This window comes from Nyctereutes procyonoides, unplaced genomic scaffold, assembly GCF_905146905.1.
Source record: "Nyctereutes procyonoides isolate TBG_1078 unplaced genomic scaffold, NYPRO_anot_genome, whole genome shotgun sequence".
Classification (NCBI taxonomy): Eukaryota; Metazoa; Chordata; class Mammalia; order Carnivora; family Canidae; genus Nyctereutes; species Nyctereutes procyonoides.
In genome coordinates, this window is record NW_026575120.1 from 25,195,631 (window position 1) to 25,216,298 (window position 20,668).

The 20,668-nt window shown below is 36.9% G+C and overlaps 1 protein-coding gene across 12 annotated transcripts in view; it reads left to right on the forward strand.

Moving 5' to 3' along the window:
- The window catches only part of KMT2C (lysine methyltransferase 2C), a 282,347-nt gene that overhangs the window by 99,694 nt on the left and 161,985 nt on the right, over positions 1–20,668 (forward strand). For 10 of the 12 annotated variants that reach the window (XM_055335130.1, XM_055335137.1, XM_055335136.1 and 7 more), the window contains exons 3-4: positions 12,431–12,572; positions 19,042–19,242. In XM_055335130.1, the coding sequence (XP_055191105.1) occupies positions 12,431–12,572; positions 19,042–19,242 (343 nt within the window). The remainder of the gene's footprint in view (positions 1–12,430; positions 12,573–19,041; positions 19,243–20,668) is intronic. The other 2 variants (XM_055335131.1, XM_055335142.1) reach the window with 1 other exon arrangement.

Consider the following 20,668-nt stretch of genomic DNA (forward strand, 5'->3'; position numbering starts at 1 on the left):
TCTAAATGGTTTTCAATTGTAGTTTTGATCTTCTTTTTGACTTATGAGTTGTTTGAGAAAGTTTATGAAATTTCCAAGTATTTTTATGGATTTTCTCCTTATTTTAGTTACTGATTTCTAATTTTATTCTATTATATTGGTTTTATACACTTTGTATGTTTTGGAATTTGAAATTTCTTGAAATCTTTGTTGATTTTGGAAGATTCTCAGCTGTTACATATTCCAGTACTGCTTTTACCCCATTCTTACTTTCTTCTAGTTAAGTGCTCATTAGACTGTATCACTGTTTGTTGCCATTTACCTTCCTTTTTGTATTTTTTAGTTGTCTTGTCCCTCTGTTCTTTATTTTATTTTATTTTATTTTATTTTATTTTATTTTATTTTATTTTATTTTATTTTATTTTATTTATTTTATTTTATTTTATTTTATTTATTTTATTTTATTTTATTTTATTTTATTTTATTTTATTTTATTTTATTTTATTTTATTTTATTTTATTTTATTTTATTTTATTTATTTTATTCTTTGTGTGTGTTTTGTTCTTTATTTTAGATCATTCTAGATAAGAGATTCCAGTTTACCTGTCCCCTTTTGGCATTGTCTGATCTGCTGTTAAACATACGAATTGAGTCCATTTATTGTATTTTAAAATTTCTTTACTATTTTTCAAATTGCAGCATTATTTTTTTATGATTTCTAGTTCCCTCCTGAAGATTTTAATGCCTGGTTTTATTACTTTCAACATAGAAATACAATTAGCTCAGAGTTTTTGTTTGATTATTCTAATGTCTGGAGCCCTCTGGCTCTGTTTTCATGGTTTCTGCTCATTGCTCATGTTGTGTTGTCTCCTCTTATAACTGATTATCTCTGTTTGTGTACTGGACAATGTATTTGATAGTTTACGTATAAAAGTAAATTGATGTTTTTTTTTTCTTCCAAAGATAGTTTTTCTCTGATTTTTCCCCCGAGTATGTTAAAGGCACTCAGTGATCTAAGATCACTTCAGTTTGTTTCCGTGGCTATATTTTTTGTTCTAAGCATGTGACACAAAGCTGTGCAGCAATCCTTGCAAGCAGTGGTTTATTTCTGGTTCTGTCTCACACTTAATGTCTGGTCCTTTGGGGCTCCTGCCGTTCTTGAGTACACATTGCCTGATGATCATAGACTTCCAGGACCATCCAGAAGTCTGTTAAAGTCAAAAGTGCAGTCTGTCAGTTGTCTCTTTCTGAGGGCTGACACCCCCATGCGAAATGCAGCCCTGTGTGCCATGCTCACCTTACTCACTGCTTCTCTCCATGAGTTTCATCTGGTAATTCTTCACTACCTTATTAGGGTTTTTTGTTGTTGTTGCTTTTAAGACTTGTATATTTTAAAGTATTTTTCTCAACTTATTTGTCTTCAGTGAGAGAGTTGTTCCAAATTACCTAATCCCCTGTTCATGGAAATAGGTGTTCTCTGGAGTTTTCTTTGAATACTAATATGTGGCTTATGTCAATTTTTCTCGGCAGTGAATAGAATATAGCTGCTTTTGTCCCTTTGCATGGTATATGAAACTTGATATCCATTTATGATATTTAGTCAGTATATTGTTATTAAAATCACTTAAAATAACTAAAACTACAAGAAAGAAGGAAATCTATGGGTCATACACTGTCATATTCAGAGATGAGATGGGTTTAAGTTGGCCTAAATTACGCTTGCTCTTATCACGAAGTGCCTGGTTCATTGCATCTCTCTGCCTTTTTCTTTTCCTTTCTTCTTTTTGTTTTCCTTCCTTCCTTCCTTCCTTCCTTCCTTCCTTCCTTCCTTCCTTCCTTCCTTCCTTCTTTCTTTTTTTAAGATTTATTTATTCATGAGCGACACAGAGAGGCAGAGGCACAGGCAGAGGGAGAAGCAGGCTCCATGCAGGAGCCTGATGTGGGGCTCAATCCCCAGACTCCAGGATCACACCCTGGGCGAAGGCAGACACTCAACTGCTGAGCCACCCAGGGATTCCCTCTTTCTTTCTTTCTTTTCTTTCTTTTCCTCCCTTTCCTCTCTTTCTTCCCTTTCCTCTTCTCTTCCCTTCCCTCTCCCCTTCCCTCTTCCCGTCCATCTGTCTGTCAGCTTCATTCTGTGGCTGGCTCTCCTTGATGGAAGATGGTTGCCTGAAGTCATGGGTGTTACATCATTTCTTGTCCATATCAAAGCAGAGAGAGCATGTATGTGTATCAGCTAAATAATTCTAGGACCAGTTTATTTCGATCATATGTCTATCTCTAACCCAGTCTGTTTAGAAAGTAAGGCAGTGTGTAGAATCCTAGTATAATAGTCAGATCTCACTCCTAGAGATAGGAAGGGGAGCAAAAATGAGGGCTTCAAGGGCAGGGGCATAGAATGGATGTCAAAGAAGGCAACTGTGACATCCATCACATAGGTCACACTTATAAATCACACTGTAGAGATCCTCCATCTGCTTTACTTTTTGTCTGCTGCTTCTGTGAAGGGCTGGGACAGGTGGGCAGCTAATTTTCTCTGCTGCTTTGATCTGCAGATTAAATCCACAGGTTTGGGGATGCCTGGGTGGCTCAGCAGTTGAGCTTCTGCCTTAGGCTCAGGGAGTAATCCTGAAGTCCCCGGATGGAGTCCCATATCGGGCTATGTTATGGAACTCCCCCTCTGCCTATGTTTCTGCCTCTCTCTGTGTGTGTGTCTCATGAATGAATAAATAAATAAATAAATAAATAAATAAATAAATAAATAAATCTTTAAAACAAAATAAATCCACAGGTTTGGTCCTGCCTTTGTTTCAAGAATGTTTTCTTCTTTAGAATCTTCAAATATTTTTCCATTCTATTTTTTTTGTCAGGTAGTAAGTATGCATGTTGTACATGTTATTCATCTTTCTTTATCACTTCCACTGTTTTTCGATTTTTCTGTGTGTTTTCTGTAGTTTGTCTTCCACATACTAACATTGTTTTCAGAATTGTTTCTTCCTGAAGGTCCTCTTGTTTACAGTTCTACAATTATTTTAATTTCTTCACTTCAACTCACACTCTTCACACACTTCAACTAAGTAGTGGTTTAGCAGTTGAAGCTCTGGAGCCAGATTGCCTGTGTTGGAATCTGGGCTCCTCTACTTATTGTATTCTTTTTAAAATTTTATTTTATTTATATGTAATCTTTATACTCAGTGTGGGGCTCAAACTTACAACTCTGAGATCAAGCGTTGCATGCTCTACTGACTGAGCCAACTAGGAGCCCCTCTACTAATGGTATTCTTGACAAAGTTCCTTAATCTCTTACCTTGTTTACTTATCTGTAACATGGAGATGTTAATAGTAGTTGGGAGATACTCCTTCATGGGTCTCTTGCACTTGATGTACCTTGTGCATGCCAAGAATGTAAGGCCTTGACTGTTCTTATCTGGGCCATTTCTCAGGGTTGTGTTCCCGGTGGGAAGCCTTGAAGAGTGAGGCAAAAGTCTCCCTCTGGGACAAAGAGCAGGCATGTTTAACTGCTTGTTATAAAAGCAGTGGGTTCCCTATGCTCTTTGTTCACAGTTCAGTGTGATACAGCCATTCATTCGGGCCCACGGTGTGGCCCCCAGGAACAGACATCAATATTCTCATGCTTGTGCTGCTTGCTGTGCTGTGAGTAATCAAGTCCTTTTTCTTTGATTCGGGAGTCTTTGTCTTCTGCCAGCATCTATGAAACAGTAGCAGACAAACTTATTAGCTTGTATAAAATCCCAGACTTAGAAGGTATTTTCATATAGTTGTTGTACAGTTTAATTGAATTAACATGTGTTAATCACTTAAAGCATTGCCTAGGACATAGTAAGCATTTACTGAAGGTTAGCTGTGAAGATATTTTTTTAAAGTATTCTTTTTGTATTATCTGCATTGAGTTTTAGGCCTAAATAAAGATAAGGCTCAGAAGATTAAGATTGCTGTACATAACTATTACATGGTGAAGATGTATATTGTAATTTACTGGTTTTATTTTAGTTTCTTGTATACTTTTTTAAGTGTTATTTATTTGAGAGAGAGGCAGACAGACAGACAAGTATGCATGGGGGAGAGGGCCAGAGAATCCCAAGCGGACTCCACGCAGAGCCAGTTGTGAGGCTTGATCCCATGATAATGACCTGAACTGAAACCAAGAGTCAATTGTTTAACCAATTGCATCACCCAGGTGCCCCTAGTTTTTTGTATTAATTGCTAACAATGCATATCCATTAAAAGTACACATTTAAAAAGTCATATAGAAAACTAAACAAAACATCCAGAAAGCAATTGAATTTTAACAACTACTATTTTAATTAACATCAGTGTGTTCTTTGGGCTTGATAATTGTTGGACTCTTATTCTTAATCTTTTTGTACTTGCATTCCTAAAAATCACATTAAAATCCTAACAGTGATGCATATTTGCGAAAATCTGTTGATCTATGGATAAGTATAAAGAGGTATAAAAGTGTTAACTCCAAGAGAACCGATTTTTCACATTTTTGTGTCCTTATTTTTAGTTGCTTACATTTTAAATCTTTACATGGTGCTGTGAAAGTAGTGGCTGTCTTCATATTTTTTAAAAAAATATTTTTTTTTATTTATTCATGAGAGACACAGAGAGAGGGGGATGGGGAGACAGAGACACAGGCAGAGGGAGAAGCAGGCTCCATGAAGGGAGCCTGATTTGGGATTCGATCTCTGGACTTCAGGATCATGCCCTGTGCCGAAGGCAGGCACTAAACTGCTGAGCCACCCAGGGATCCCCCTGTCTTCATATTATTAGTTTCAATATTTTAAGTAGTTTGATGGATACAGATGGGATAACTGTTTCTAAATATAGTGCTAATTTTTTAGCTGTACACCTCATTTTGGACCTAGTGTATACACTAGATTCAGTAAGATAGATAGAAACACAACATAAAATAGAACTGTCAGAATTGGGATGCCTGGGTGGCTCAGCGGTTGAGCGTCTGTCTTCAGCTCAGGGCATGATCCCAGGGTCAGGGATTGAGTCCCACATGGAGCTCCTTGTGGGGAGCCTACTTCTCCCTCTGTTTGTGTCTCTGCCTCTTTCTCTCTGTCTGTGTCTGTTATGAATAAGTAAATAAAAAAAATCTTAAAAAAAAGATTTGCCTTAAAAAAAATAAGCCTCGGAATGGAGGCTTATTTTGACCACTGCTTTTCAGATGAAGGAAAGGGCGTGATTACACTATTTCTTAGATACATTTTGTTCTGTAGTCCTAGTATAAATATAAGCATGTAAGGAAGGCATCACCATTCTTTTTTTTGGCATCACCATTCTGTGGGGGTAAAGGAAGTTAGGAGACATAAATATGAGTTTTATTCTATTTAATATTTGACTCTAAAGCATAGAAGCAGGCATGTTGTTTGGGTAAGAAGTAGATAATGAGTGCTGGTGTACACTAAAGTAATTAGTAAGTACTATCCCATTTAAAATATTTTGTATTGGGCAGCCCCGGTGGCCCAGTGGTTTAGCGCTGCCTTCAGCCTGGGGTATGATCCTGGAGACTGGGGATTGAGTCCCACATGGGGCTCCCTGTGTGGAGCCTGCTTCTCCCTCTGCCTGTGTCTCTGCCTCTCTCTTTCTCTGTGTCTGTCATGAATAAATAAATAAAATGTTCAAAAAAAAAGAAAAATAAATATTTTGTATATTTTTCTCTGTGCCTTTTGTGATTCTTTGTTTATGTATACAATAAGATTTGCTTGCTTGATATTAATTATATCACATGTAGTTTATCAAATAGTTATTGAGCATCATTCAGATTTTGCACTGAGTGGCTTACAAAACAGATACGGTACCTGTTTCTATAGAGCATGTGGTCTAGCTTGGTGCCATGGCACCTATAGCAGGCTCTTTTCCAAATAACACTTTTAAATGAGTAAACTACATAAGATTGCAAAGATAAATGATTATATCAAAATATTATCAAAATAGTAAAAAACCAAATTTGTAGTTTTGTAGCGTGTTTTTAAAAATTTACACTTAAGTTATAAATCCTAATTTAATAATTATTGTGATTTTCGAGTAGTAATGATATTGTGGATTATCTGCAACTACTGAATGTGGTAAGAAATGACCGTTCTGTTGGTGACAGAGACACAGTTGTTGGTGTATCACTCTGCTTGTGCATATATTCATAATGAAAGGAGTTTTTAGGATTCCAAATTTCAAGTTAGTGTTAAAAAAAAAAAGATTTAGATGAATTTTTCGCTACCAAGATCCTAGAACCCCTGATTAAATAAGTCAATTTAAAAAATTCATTCAAGATTGGGTGCTTTGAATGAACGTGTTATGTATTGGTAAGGGAGGACATTGGTAGACTCTGGAGTAGTTTTGACAACTCACAGTCAATTATACTGTGTTGGTGAGTTTTACTGAATATATTTTTAGGATATATACAAAGAATTGTCTAACCTTTGAGGAAAATAATTTCCTAATTGTCCAAAATCAAACTGTATTATTTTGAACTTGGCTATGAGGTAAATGCTTTCTTCATAATTTTACTCAGCAGTGCTTAAAAATAAAAGAAATATTCGGTATTTTCAGATTTCATTTCATACCCTTCTTATTCAACAAATGATTCCTTAGTAACATGGTGCTAGTAAAATATTAACATTTCCCTTTACCATTAATGTATTCATCAAACCTCTGTGCTCAGTGAGAGACTGCTGGGCGGTTCATCACAGTGGAATTAGGCCTCGCCTTTCCCCCCATCCTGTGGATTTATAAGCCTGACTTTGAATCCCAGCTTTGCTTCTGATTGTAAACCTTTGATCTCAGGCCGCTTGTTTAACTTTCTGACTTTCATTTCCTTATCTTTAAAATTAGGATAATATGTCAGATATTACTATCCATTTCTTAAAAGATTAAGTGAGAGAACTGTTAGATGCACACCTCTTTTTGTCTTTTCAGTTTTAGCTGGGCTTTTAATGCCTTTTTGAAGCCTTTCTAAGCTGTACTCCCACTTCTTCCCTTGACTCTCACCACAGCTGTGCCTCCATCATGACAGGTGTGCTATTCTATTATTATTTCACTATCTCCTGACTAGATCCCTTGAGGATCGAAATCCTGACTCTTATATAAAAACTGGCTACTATTTGAATGGAATATATATATACACAGTAGTTACTCAAAATTCTGTTTGGTGAAAATTATTCTAAAGTAATGATTTATTAAACCCCTTAGCAAAGAGCCAGAAGCTGCTAAATAAATGTTCTCTTTATTCTTATTACTTCCTACAGTATAATAATGTGTGACCTGACATTAAGAGTTTGGTTGGCATTCTAGTAGGTGATACCCAACTAGGTGGGAAAGTGAATAGATAGGATATAGTGTGTGAAATGTAGATATAATACCAACCATGTACCTACCCTTACTATATACTTAAGGCATTGGGCTGAGTGCTTTACATGTATTATCTTTTTTAATCCTAGACCATTTTATACTAGGTGGTATTAGCTATCTTTTAAATGATTAACGAACTGAAATTGAGATGAACTAATTTACCAGGGTCGCACTGCTTGCAGTGCAGATTCTGGACCATTTGATTCCAAACCTTTGATTTTAACTAATACAGCAAACTAAAACAGCCTTTGCTGTTCCTTCACAGAAACAACTATTTGGAACTGTAAGTAAGAGTCATGGGTGGAATGGTATTGTTTAGGGACAGGGCTTAGATCTGATTTACTATTGCATCCCCTGAGATTTGCATAGCACTTAGGCCATGCCACTGAATGAAGTGCAGGAGCCATCCAAGTTCTCTTAGGAGCTTCCTTATGCGGGATTGGGTTCTTTAGTGTAGTTACTTCTGCACATGTGCCACCTAGTGGTTCAAGATTAAACACAGGTAGGGTCTGCGGAGAATAAAATCATCTCTGTGTGTCATCCCTGAGGTCAGACTGGATTCTTCTGATTTTAAAACATTTTGTGACTAAGTAGCATTGCCTTTATTTTAGGTCAAGTTCAAAGTAAGGAGAAAGATACGTGGAATATTTTATATTCAAGAAAAATACAATGGGGACATTTTTAAAATGTTAGAAGTGCCTGCTTAGTCCTGTTTCATAGTTTGAGTCTGTTACACATTTGAATGAATAGAATGGTATGAAGGGCAATAGCTCTGCAAAGTAGCAGAGTTGCTGAGCCTGGGCTATTTTATTGGTTGAATGGTTAGCTTTTGTGGTTTCGGCATAGCCACAGGATGGTGTTCAAGAGTGCGTTTTTAGTAGTAAACTGTGGTTAAGCAAGTACTGGCACCAGAACTATCTCCTAATTTGTTACTGAGTTTACAGTCATTTCACTAGGGCACTTCTGGTTGACATCTCTGGTTGGATATTTGGATGACATCATTTTCAGCTAGAGCAATCTGTTTAACATTCTGCTGTGAAACTCTGGCAATCTTTTGAGACTGGGGCTAGGAGAAGAGGGAGATATAAACATTTATATCTATAAAACAATTATAGTTTAATTGTCCTGACTTGACTTTGACAGATAGTAAAATTTAACTTATTCTACTAAATGAAGAGAGCCTAATTTCTAAAGCTTGAGTACCCACATTCCTACCAGCCTGCCATTTACATTTATGTTTAACCTTGCCATCTCCTTCTGATCTAATTTGAGAGAGGGAGAGAGAGAAGAGAGCAGACAATGAGAGACAGATGGTCTTCCTACTGGTTTCGCCGTAGTTATAAGCAACAAAAAAGCTCCTAAAAATACTGAAAGTGTTATGTATTTTCTTTTTGAGAGAGATCAAAATAAGGAAGTAGTTGGGATTGTGCTACAGTTTGCCTGGAGAAAAATTTTGACAAGAGGCCGTACGTGCTAGATAACATATACAAGAGAACAGACAGGTTGCATCCTGTTTGAGGGAATGCAGTTTGGGAGTGGAAGCTAAGCAGAGCTGGCCCTTAGGAGCAAAGTGCTCCCCGGGGCAATATCATGGCACATGATCCTGGTCCATGTTGCTCAGGATCTATGAGCTGCTGAGGTGTATTCTTCTTATTACTCCTCCTATCTTGACTCTTATTCTTATTACCGGTAATAGGAATGGTACAAAAAGAGTATATCCCACATGTGCTAAGGGCATCTCTGGGTAGAAATGAAATGCTTCCTGAAAGGCATGTTTATATATGGTCATCTTATAGTGCTTTGAATATAATAGGCAGAGGGAATCTGTCTAGTGGAACCATGTTACTTTCTGTCTTTGGTTATAAAAGCACTAGAGGGCAGGCAACACAAAATAACTTTTGGCTCTTTCCAGATGCTATCCCTAGATCAATAAGTTCTGGAAGCACCTGGTGTGCTTTCCAAGTTATTGTAGATCTACTAAATATTTTGATCTAGCATAAAAAAGACCAGTTAATTTCCAAACTCTATCACTGTTCTCATTGCCTTTTCACCAACTTGGATTTTAAATGTTTGTTATGGCAGTTCCCCCTCCTGGTTTCTTTTTTTTTTTTTTTTTTAATTTTATTTACGTTAGTCATACAGAGAGAGAGAGAGGCAGAGACACAGGCAGAGGGAGAAGCAGGCTCCATGCACCGGGAGCCTGACGTGGGATTCGATCCCGAGTCTCCAGGATCACGCCCTGGGCCAAAGGCAGGCGCCAAATCGCTGCGCCACCCAGGGATCCCCCCCTCCTGGTTTCTTATACTGGTTTCTCTGTTAATTGGGGCAGGGGTTAAAATGCTGTAACAGAGACCCCAAAATACAGCGGTGGCGTAAATAAAACAAATTAATTTTTTTGTGTGCAGTATTTCTGAAATGAGGGGTTCAGGCTCATGGGGCATCTTTGCTCCCTATGGTTGTTTATGGACCCAGGCTCCTTTCATCTTGTTTTTCTGCCCTTGGCAAGAGTGTTGTTCTCATCTGTAGCATTGCATCTGGGTTGCTGATATGTCTGTGTTCCTGTGCATAGGAAAGAGGGAAAATATAATTTAGTTTAGAGCAAATCCCTTCCTGTTTGGTGATGTAGAAGCTGCATGGTCACTTTTGGTCAGACTCTATTAGTGAGAACTTGCTCTGATAGCTACAAAGAAGTTTGAGAAATAAAGTCACTAGCTAAGAATTTGGATGTAATTCAAATTTAGTCACTTACTAAAATTTGGATGTAAAAGGGAGTGTAGATTTTATAATTCTGTCCATTTTCTATGGGGTAATGTGCCTTGTTCATCTGTGAAGTTCTTTACATATTCTGGATTTGCATACCTATTTATAGATACATGTTACATGTATATTCTTTCAATCTATGATATACTTTTTCATTTTGTTTGTGATATCTTTTGTTATATAGAAATTTAGTATTTTAATATAGTAGAGTTTGCAAATCTTTATAACCCTTTGATACAAATGTATTTTGTATTTGTAGGGTTGATTCTAGGTAGTCAGTCTCAGTTTTGTGTCTAGGGGTAGACAGGAGAGACAGCATGATTGATAGGCCCATAAGCACTTGACTTATGGTCAACTTTACTATTACAGTTTAAGAAAGAACAGTATTATTAAATAGGAGAACCAAAACTGTTTGATGCTCTATTTCATCATTCATTTCATGATTTGACAAGACTTATAATTATTTGTAGCTTTTCTAACTGGACAATTAATAGCTCTCAAAGTTATTTGTCAAAACACTTACCTAAACTTTATTATGAATTTAGGAGTCACAAAAATAGGCAAGTCAGATTGAAGAGTTGATCTGAAAGGTGCAAGATCAAACTTGGTGTGGAATTTAGTGTTCCAGCTGCTAGATATGTCCAGAATGAAGTTAAAGTATGGTCTAAAACTCAGGAGAGGAACCAGGGGCTGCAGGTGTCAGTTGATGACCATGAAGTCCAAGGAGACTGTTAAGACCTGGATAGTCATTAAGTTCTTCAAGAAGAAAGAACACATAAAGGACATCTGAAGGGTTGATTCCATGTTTAGAGGTCTAAAAGAAATCAGCTGAAGAGACAGATAGCAGATCATTTAATTTTCATTAGCAGCCTCATGAGATACATGGTCACTTTCTGGGTTTGTAGGTGAGACAATGGAGACTTCAGGAAATGACTATATAAACTGTACAGACAGTAGTTGGTAGAACTGGTACGTGAGAGCAGTCTTTATGACCCTGAACCTGTAGTAATCCATTACACCCCCTGCTTATAAAAGGTGGGAGAGCCTTTCAATAAGGAGGAGGTTTTCCTTGGTTGTCTAGATAGTTTGAAGGCATGTGAGTAGGCCCTGGATTGTTAGTTCTGTTGCTGTTGGTGGGGAGAACAGTGTTGCAGTAGGAGGATGCCCTTTAGCAAGGGGTTAGTGAGGGGAAGGTAATGGAGTACAGTTCCTCCAGAGTCTCATTTCATGGATTTTAGTGGGAAAAGGAAGGAAAGACAGAGAGGAGGAGTTTGAAGTGCTAGAAGTGCTTTATATTTGTTTCTTTGGTTTGGGGTGGTGGTGCGGAAAGGTAAAAGTAAATGTCAGATTAGGCAAGGAGGATCGACTGAAGTGTGGGATTGCATCAGGATCCCTGGTGGAGGGGCAGTGCCTGCTCATTGTCTGGCAATACAGTCTAAGAGAGTGGATAGATCATTTCTATTTAAAGAGAAGCATGAGGGTAGCCCCGGTGGCGCAGTGGTTTGGTGCTGCCTGCAGCCCAGGGCGTGATCCTGGAGACCCTGGATCGAGTTCCACGTCGGGCTCTCTGCATGGAGCCTGCTTCTCCCTCTGCCTGTCTGTGTCTCTGCCTCTCTGTGTCTCTATGAATAAATAAATAAAATCTTAAAAAAAAATACAGAGAAGCATGATATTACAGGTAATGGTATTTGTTAACTTGCCTCCTAAGAAAGTATGTGTGAGGTGTTTGGGGTTGGTGTCTTGAGGGTAAATGAAAAAGGCAATGGAGTCAAGATGTGCTCTTTTCAATTATTTTCTTCTAGGATGGCTACTAATTAGGCTTAATAATTGCTTTAAATTAATGATAATTTTATTTATAAATTGTGAAAAACCTTATTTATTTATTATTATTTTTAAAGATTTTATTTATTTATTCATTAGGGGGGGGGGCAGAGAGAGAAGCAGGCTCCATGCAGGGAGCCTGATGGAGCCTGACGTGGGATCACGCCCTGGGCTGAAGGTGGCGCTAAACCGCTGGGCCACCGGGGCTGTCCTTAACAGTTATTACTAAGATGAAATTCACGGAGTCAGTGGCAAGGTACACAGAAAGAACAGTGTGCCATGTTTCATGTTATTTTGATGATCATGTTGCAATAGAGAATAAATATAAACTGTGCCATTATTTACGTACACAAACTTTTCTAGTACTAACAAAATACTGCCAATGCTTTTTGAACCTTCTTCCCATGCTATGTATGCTTTACAGATAAATTAACCAAAGATTGATTTAAATGCAAAAATGACTTTTTATATTCTTTTGTTCACTATTAAGCAGAAATCAAAGAACAATCTGCAGAAGAGGATGCTGAAGCAGAAGTGGACAACAGCAAACGGCCGATCCCAGTTCTTCAGCGTTCTGTGTCTGAGGAATCTGCGAGCTCCCTGGTCTCTGTTGGTGTAGAAGCCAAAATCAGGTTAGAGAATGAATGCAGCTGGATTGGGGATTAATGACAGGCAGGGAACTGGCTATAGAGAGAATTCAGGGAGTACAAGTTTGGTATGTAAATACCCATGAAATTTTATTATTTAGTTATTTTAAATTTATGACTGATGCCTCTGTGTGTTGTTGGAGTAAAGTATGTCTGTGGGCTTTGGTGATTGTAGAACAGAGCAATAGACTAGCATGTTAGCCTCCTCTCCGCAGGCCAGCATAGAATATCACCAGCATGCTAGTCCTAACCAAAGAAATAACTCCAAGCTTTTAGTGTAAGGATTGATTTTTTGATAATTACCTGTAAACTTTTATACTCTTGTTCCTTACTTTTTCTTCATTCTTTAGAAAAAGAAATAAAGGACATTATAACTTATCTTGTGTGTACTTCAGCTTTGAAGTCTTGGACTTTTTTAGGCCTTGTTTGAAAGACATGAATAAAACTATGAAATCATTTATCAGTTACATACTCCCATTGTCTTGAAATGTTTTCTTTCTTTTGCTTTTGGCACCCCTGACTCCTCATTTTTTGCTGGCTTTTGCAAAGACCCCTGCTTTTTATAATGTTGGGGAAATCTGACTGAAGTCTTCAGCATGCATACTTTTATTTCTACTCTATCTCTGGCAATGCTCATTCAATGTGATGGCTACATTTTGTCTGTGTGCTGATGAACCTCATATTTATATTTCCAGGGCTGACCTTTCTCTGAACTTCAGACTTTCCTATCCGTCTGTCTGCTTGACATCTCCATTTGGAGGTATACTAGACACCTTACCCATACATGGTTTATTCCCCATTTTGAGGAAGTTTTGAAAAGTTTCAAAATAAAAGAGTAGGCTGAAAGTTAAAACAGTCCCCAACACATTTTCCCCATTAATCCTCTTTTATTTTTCTTGGTAGCACTTGTTATTTCTCAGCAGTTGATATGATTACTTAATTATCAATATCATGTGAGTTCTGTAAAGGCATTACTTCTTTCTGTTCTTTATTGGGTTGATTTTTTTTCTTTTGATCATACATTATATTTTGTTTTTAAGATCATTTTCCTTAAAACTCAAATCTTATGTCTCTTAACCCTGTTGAAGTTAATTTTGAGAGAATTTAAACCAAGAATTGGTTTCTTGGTATTAACAGTATAAGTGCTTTATCATATGTCCATATCTCTTTGCATCTCTCCTCTAGCATTTCATGCTGTAGTGACTTTATAGATATATACTTCTTATTTCTATTTCTCTTGTCTTGGCCCCTTGCTTCTCCCCCATTTTAAAAATTGAGGTTTAATTTAACATACAGTGAAATTCACCCCTTACAGTGAGTTGACGGCTGTATACAGTGACATAACCATTACCACAAGACAAAGAACAGCCCATCCTACTGAGAAAGTTCCCAATGCCTGTTTGTTGGCCAACCCTGACTCCCAGCTTCCACCCTTGGCAGCTGCTTATCTTCTTTAGGTCCCTGTAGAAATGGAATTGTAGAGTATGTGTTCTTTTGATTCTGGCCTTTTTTACTTAGCTAATGCCTTTTTTACTTATTTTCTGGCCTTTTTGCTCATCTGTGTTATTGTATATACCAGTAGTTGCCTCCTTTTTATTGTTGAACAGGATTCTGTTTTATGGAAGCTCCTACCACAGTTCATCCATTAACTAGTTCAGGAATATTTGGGTAGTTTCCAGTTTTGGGCAGTTATGAATACAATTGGTATAAATATTCACTCACAGATTTTGGTGTGAACGTGAGGTTTTTATTTCACTTGGGTAAATACATAGGATAGGAGAAAGGTAATTTGAATAGAAAATGCCAAAGTGTGTTCCAAGTGTGACTGTACTGCTTTGCATCCTCACTAGTGATGTATGAGAGTTGCGGGCAGAGCATGGATGCACAGAACATTTCTTGTTCTGATTCAGCTTTACTCTTTTTTTTTTTTTAAATTTTAAATTTACTCTTTACTCTTTTCTAAGAGCTTTACTCTTAAATAGGCACCATGCCCTTTGGTTTTGAGGGTTCCATGTTCTCAGTGATCTTGTCATTACACTATCTGTAGGAGCCTGGTCATGGTCTGAGTCCAGGACACAGTCTTACTTCTCCTCTAGGCTTAAAGCCCACCTTCTCCACCCCACTGTTCCTCCATCAGCACTTGGTCTTCACCATTGTAGGTGGTGGTTTTTCCTGTCCTCTCATCAGCCTAAGGCTACTGTTCCCCAGGGAAAACGAGCGAGACAGATATGAGTGGGTCTTTCTACTTTCCCCACATGGCTCCTGTTCTTGTCTCCAGGCTTTGTGCCATGACCAGCACATTCTCCAGACTTGTCACCATGACCCTAGTGTTGTGCATGAGCATCTGGAGTGGTATGCAGAGAGAAGATTATGAGTTGCATAGAATTTACCCTGTGTTTTGTGAGTCACAGATATTTTGTATTGTCACACTGTTTCATACTTGCACTAGTTAAAATTTTTCACTGAATTTTTCTTATGCTGCTTATATGATATACAGTGGCTCCTTCCCCAGACTAAGCAAATGCTTGTGCCTCATTCATCTCTTTTTTGGGAGTGACTTTCATTCATTTAGAAGTGAATTGGTTGTTCTGTGACTTCTGCAATGTGATGTGTTCAAGAAAAGCGAATTGGTAGATTGGCAAGATTTTGCTATGAGGGTGGGAGCAGTGCTCTTTGCAGCTTTCTGCACCCAAAGCAGAAGACAGAAATTTCCTTTGTCCTACCTTTAAAGTTAATAAATTACGCTGAGGTGTCTAGATGACTGTCCTTACTTCTTCCATCTCCTTAAACCTTCCCTAATTCTTCAGTAATTTGAGTACTTCTTTAAAATTATTTTCATTGTGGATCTGTTGTGTGGCAAAATCACTGCGCTCTTACAAGCCTGGGATTACTTTTACTACACCATCACATTGGAGTGATGGTTTGGGTGTGACATTGAAGGTGAAGGTATTTTCTGTCAGTACTTTAAAAATATTGCTCCATTTTCTAATCAGTTTTGTTGTAATCAGTGCTGATAAGGCTGATGTCCATCTGATTGTTGCTAATCATGAGTGATGCTCCTAGGGAAAGAAAGAAATGAAATGGGGTATGCTGAAAGAATTGTAAGCCTTAGTAGCTTCAAGGAAGTTATAAGTAAGAAAATAATAATAATAATACTGGTGGTCATATCTTTTAGGCAAGAGGAAAAACTATATTCCTTTTCAACTTTGTTTTTTTAGGAGTAGACCGCATTTAAGTGTGTGTATGTATGTGAATGTGTGTGTCTTTCTGTCTCAGTATCAATGGGCAACACAGTTTATCATGAAATTGAAAAACATAAATAGGTAACTTTCATCAAGGTAATTAGTTGAGGGACATAATTTGAATTTAAGAGGAAAAAAAATTCCCTAAAAACATAGTTTATTTTTTATCACCTGTTAATGTAAGACATTACAAAAGTTCATGAGATAAATAGTATGAGGTTGTGGTGAAACATCAGTGCCTGAGAAGGAAGGTTTGGATGCAGCAGCTGTAAATTTGTGGTGAAGAGAAAATATATCCAAGATGAGCAGTCCTTTTATTCTCTTTATTATAATTTAGTTTTCCCCCCATTTTTATGGTGATAAAAGTGTAAGTAATACTTTAAAGCAATTTAATTTTTTAAAGATTTTATTAATCTGGGGGGTGGGGGAGGAGAGGCAGAAAAAATCTTAAGCAGACTCCCTGCTGAGTGTGGAGTTCAATGCAGGGATCTATTCCAGGATCCTGAGATCAAGACCTGACCTCAAATAAAGAGTCCAGATGCTTAACTGACTGAACCACCCAGACACCCCTAAAAAAATGTTAAAAAAAATTAAAACCAATGAAGAGAAATCCACAATAAATGAAATATTTTTTAAAGCTAAGAAATATTGTGTTTTTAAAATTGTTATATTTTTTAAGTTTTTTATTTAAATTCCTATTCATTAACATACAGTGTAATGTTAGTTTCAGGGGTAGAAGTTAGTGATTCAGCACTTCCATACATCACCCAGTGCTCATCACAAGTGGCCTCCTTCATCCCCTTCACCTGTTACCTCCATCCCCTGTTCACCTCCCCCTCCCAACCAACAGTGTGTTTTCTGTAGTTAAGAGTCTGTTTTCTGGTTTGCCGCTCTCTTTTCTCCCTTACGTCCTTCCATTTTGTTTCTTAAATTCCACATATCAGCAAAGGGAAAAGAAAAAGAGAGTGACGCAAACCAAGAAAGACTCTTAGCTCTAGAGAACAAACTGAGGGTTACCTAGGGGAGGTGTGTGGGGGGAATGGATGAAGCAGGTGATGGGAATTAAGGAGGGCACTTGTCCTGATGAGCACCAGCTGTTTTATGTAAGTGATGAATCACTAGGTTCTGTACCTGAAAATAATATTGCACTGTTTGTTAAGTAACTGAATTTTTTTTTTAATTTTTATTTATTTATGATAGTCACACACACACAGAGAGAGACAGAGACACAGGCAGAGACAGAGACACAGGCAGAGGGAGAAGCAGGCTCCATGCACCGGGAGCCCGATGTGGGATTCGATCCCGGGTCTCCAGGATCGCGCCCTGGGCCAAAGGCAGGCGCCAAACCGCTGCGCCACCCAGGGATCCCAAGTAACTGAATTTTAAATAAAAACTTGAATAAAATAAGATACGCTGTCATAAATAAAATAAGGGGTGAATGGATAAAATGAGAAAAACAAAATATTGCTAACAGGTAAAGCTGATTGATGGGTTCATGAGCATTTATTAACTGATTTTACTTGTATCTTCAAAATTTTCCATGATAAAAAAAGTCAAAGATGTATGTGATCTTGGGGGGGGGGGGGACAACAAAAAACAAAAAACTATCCCTGGGGAATCCCTGGGTGGTTCAGTGGTTTGGCGTCTGCCTTTGACCTAGGGCGTGATCCTGGAGACCTGGGATTGAGTCCCATGTCAGGCTTCCTGCATGGAGCCTGCTTCTCCCTCTGCCTGTGTCTCTGCCTCTCTCTGTCTTTCTCTGTGTCTTTCATGAATGGATAAATAAAATCTTAAAAAAAAAGAAAACTATCCCAAAACAACAGCATTCCACATGAGTGAAATCATATGGTATTTGTCTTTCTTTGACTTATTTTGCTTAGTTGCATCCATGTTGTTGCAAATGGCAAGATTTCATTCTTTTTTTATGGCTAATATTCCATTGTGTGTGTGTGTAAAAATATAAATATAAATATGAATATATAATCACATCTTATTTATCCATTCATCAATGATAGACACTTGGGCTGCATCCATATGTTGACTATTATAAATAATCCTGCAATAAACATAGGAGTGCACGTATCGCTTTGAGTTAGTGTTTTTGTATTCTTTGGGTAAATACCCAGGAGTGTGATTGCTGGATCATAGGGTAGCTCTATTTTTAACTTTTTGAGGAACCTCTATACTGTTTTTCACAGTGGCTGCACCAGTTTGGATTCCCACCAACAGTGCAAGAGGGTTCCCCTTTCAGGGAGTAGTCCTTTTAATTCTGTTCTTTCTAAGATCTTTTATTAAGCATCTATTCCATAAGCATATATTGTTTTTTGTCTTTTAACTTCTTAATTTTATTGTAGTTAATAGATGTTATTGTTTAGAACAAATTTAGGTTTTTAGGAAAATTGAGCACATGGTACAGAGTTCCCATTCCCAGCCTGCCCTCCTTCTGTGAGTGTTCTCTATTATTAGGATTGTACCTAAGTGTGGTACATTTGTTACAATTGATAAACTAGTATTAATACATTATTATTAACAAAACACCATAGTTTACATTAGGGTTCATTCTTTGTGTTATATGGTTTTATGATTTTTGACAAATGCCTAATGTCATACATTGCCTTTACAGTGTATCATGGGAAATAGTTTCACTTGCCCTAAGATCTTCTTGCTCTACCTATTTATTCCTTGTTCACTCCTGTCAAACTCTTTCACACATACTCCTCATCACTAACTGCTTAACCTAGTAAGCACTAAAATCTATGTTTTTATGTCTTCATGTTTGTTCACATGTGTTTTGTATCTGTGTCATGCATAAAGAATGGTCCATCATGTGGTTTATCACCGCAAGTTTTACAGAACCAGTATGTCATTGAGTGGCGATTAAACCCTGCCCTCTTTCCCACCCTTAGCTTTACCTACTTTATTCTTTTTTTGTATTACTTCCATTTTCTTGAGTTATATTAAAAAGAAAATTATTTTTCTACATACAAACTAGAATTTTTTGATTTGGTATCCCTACTATAAAAAGTCATGCTATGAATTGCAAATGTATAATTGATTGTTAAGCTTAATTGTTCTTATGGCATATACATACTCAAGCTTAGCTTGCACTAAGGTCGTAATATTTAAACCACAAGTATCTGTAGTCTGTCACTTTAAAAATAGTTGAATAAAACTACTTTCTCCTCCTCTTTCTTACTTTTCATTTCTACCAGTGAACAGCTCTGCGCTTTTTGTTACTGTGGTGAAAAAAGTTCCTTAGGACAAGGAGACTTAAAACAATTTAGAGTAACGCCTGGGTTTATCTTGCCGTGGAAAAGCCAGCCTTCTAACAAGAAGGACGTTGATGACAACAGCAATGGCACCTGTGAGAGAATACAAAACTCAGCAACGCGAAAACAAAGAGGACAGAGAAAGTAAGCAACTTTGAATAAATGGTTGGAATGCAGTAAGGCTGTATATAATTTATTTTCATCTCACTGAATATATATATGAGTTGTTACTGAATCATTTCTCATGTTTTTCAACATTCATAGAATGCTTTATGCCTCACCATTACCCCTAAAAAACACTCCTTTTCTCAAAATTTCTTGTGTAAAAAAAAAAGTGTTATCTTAATTGTATATTAAAATCTGTGTGATCACAAAAGTTAACTGTTAGAAGAAAACTTTAAAGAACATAACATAAACCTAGAGGAAATTTATGAGAAGGAGGTAAAACAGATCAATGAAGTCCTTCTTTCATTCCTTTGAATTAGTTTTTAATTGTTTATAAGAATATAACCTAACAGAATGACAATACCAAGATGGGTTTCACTACTCATGTTCTTAATTTGTCATGTAGTTACTTTCATGGTTCAGAATGTTGAGCTGTCCTATAAACTGTTATAATAAGGATTAACTTTGTTTCTGAGTAATTATATACTCAGAATGCCCTTTCTGAAGTTAAAGAAGCAGCTCTCTCTCTTTTTTTTTTTAAATGAAATAAGAATTTACTAAGGTATCTGTATAACTATACATGTGTGCCTGTATTCATTAACATTATTGTTACCTTAAACTTTTCTCTGATATGTTTAATTTTGGAGTTAAATTTTTTTTTTTATGTGTTGCTGAGTTTTGTTTAAAAAGGCCATCTTAATATGTGAACTTGGCTCTGGTATTTGAGGGAGTATAAGTTTCTGTAGTTGATGAGAAAGTGTAAAAATTAATTTAGCTTGGAAGGCTAACCAGCTCTGCCCCTTGAGGGTGATGATGTAATCATCCAAGTGCTTATCTGGCTTTTATCCAAATTTAAGTACTAAGGCATTGTTGTGTTGTACTTACTTGATTGGCTCCTTCTTTTGGACTGCTGCCAATGCCTTGAAGACCTGAAATAGGAAATGAAACAATAACAAGAAAGAATCTTTTAAAAAAATTTAAGGTGGAACAGCTTAAGGAAGTTTAGAAGTACTGTGTTTAGTTTCTTGATATTTGAAAGGCCAGAGCTAGATCATATAGAAGAACTTTTCCTTTTGTAATTAATTGAGCACTCACATCCTAGTTAATATAGTAAAATATATCAAAAGTCTAGCAAACAATGTCCATGAGTAATTAGCAAATTTAATGAACTAGACTAGCTTATATCTCATATCCTTCTCTTCTGCCTTTGAATAATGGCAATCATATAAACACTTATTCTGGGAAATACAGTTGGGCTTTGTTTACTCATTTTATAAGCTAAGTTAATTTTTACTGAAAACTTTAATGGGCTAAGATAATTATGTAAAAAAGAGCCTTGGTTTAGTCTTTATATACACTTAGTGTTTACTAATGTATTAAGTAACGATAACAAGACAGTTAATGG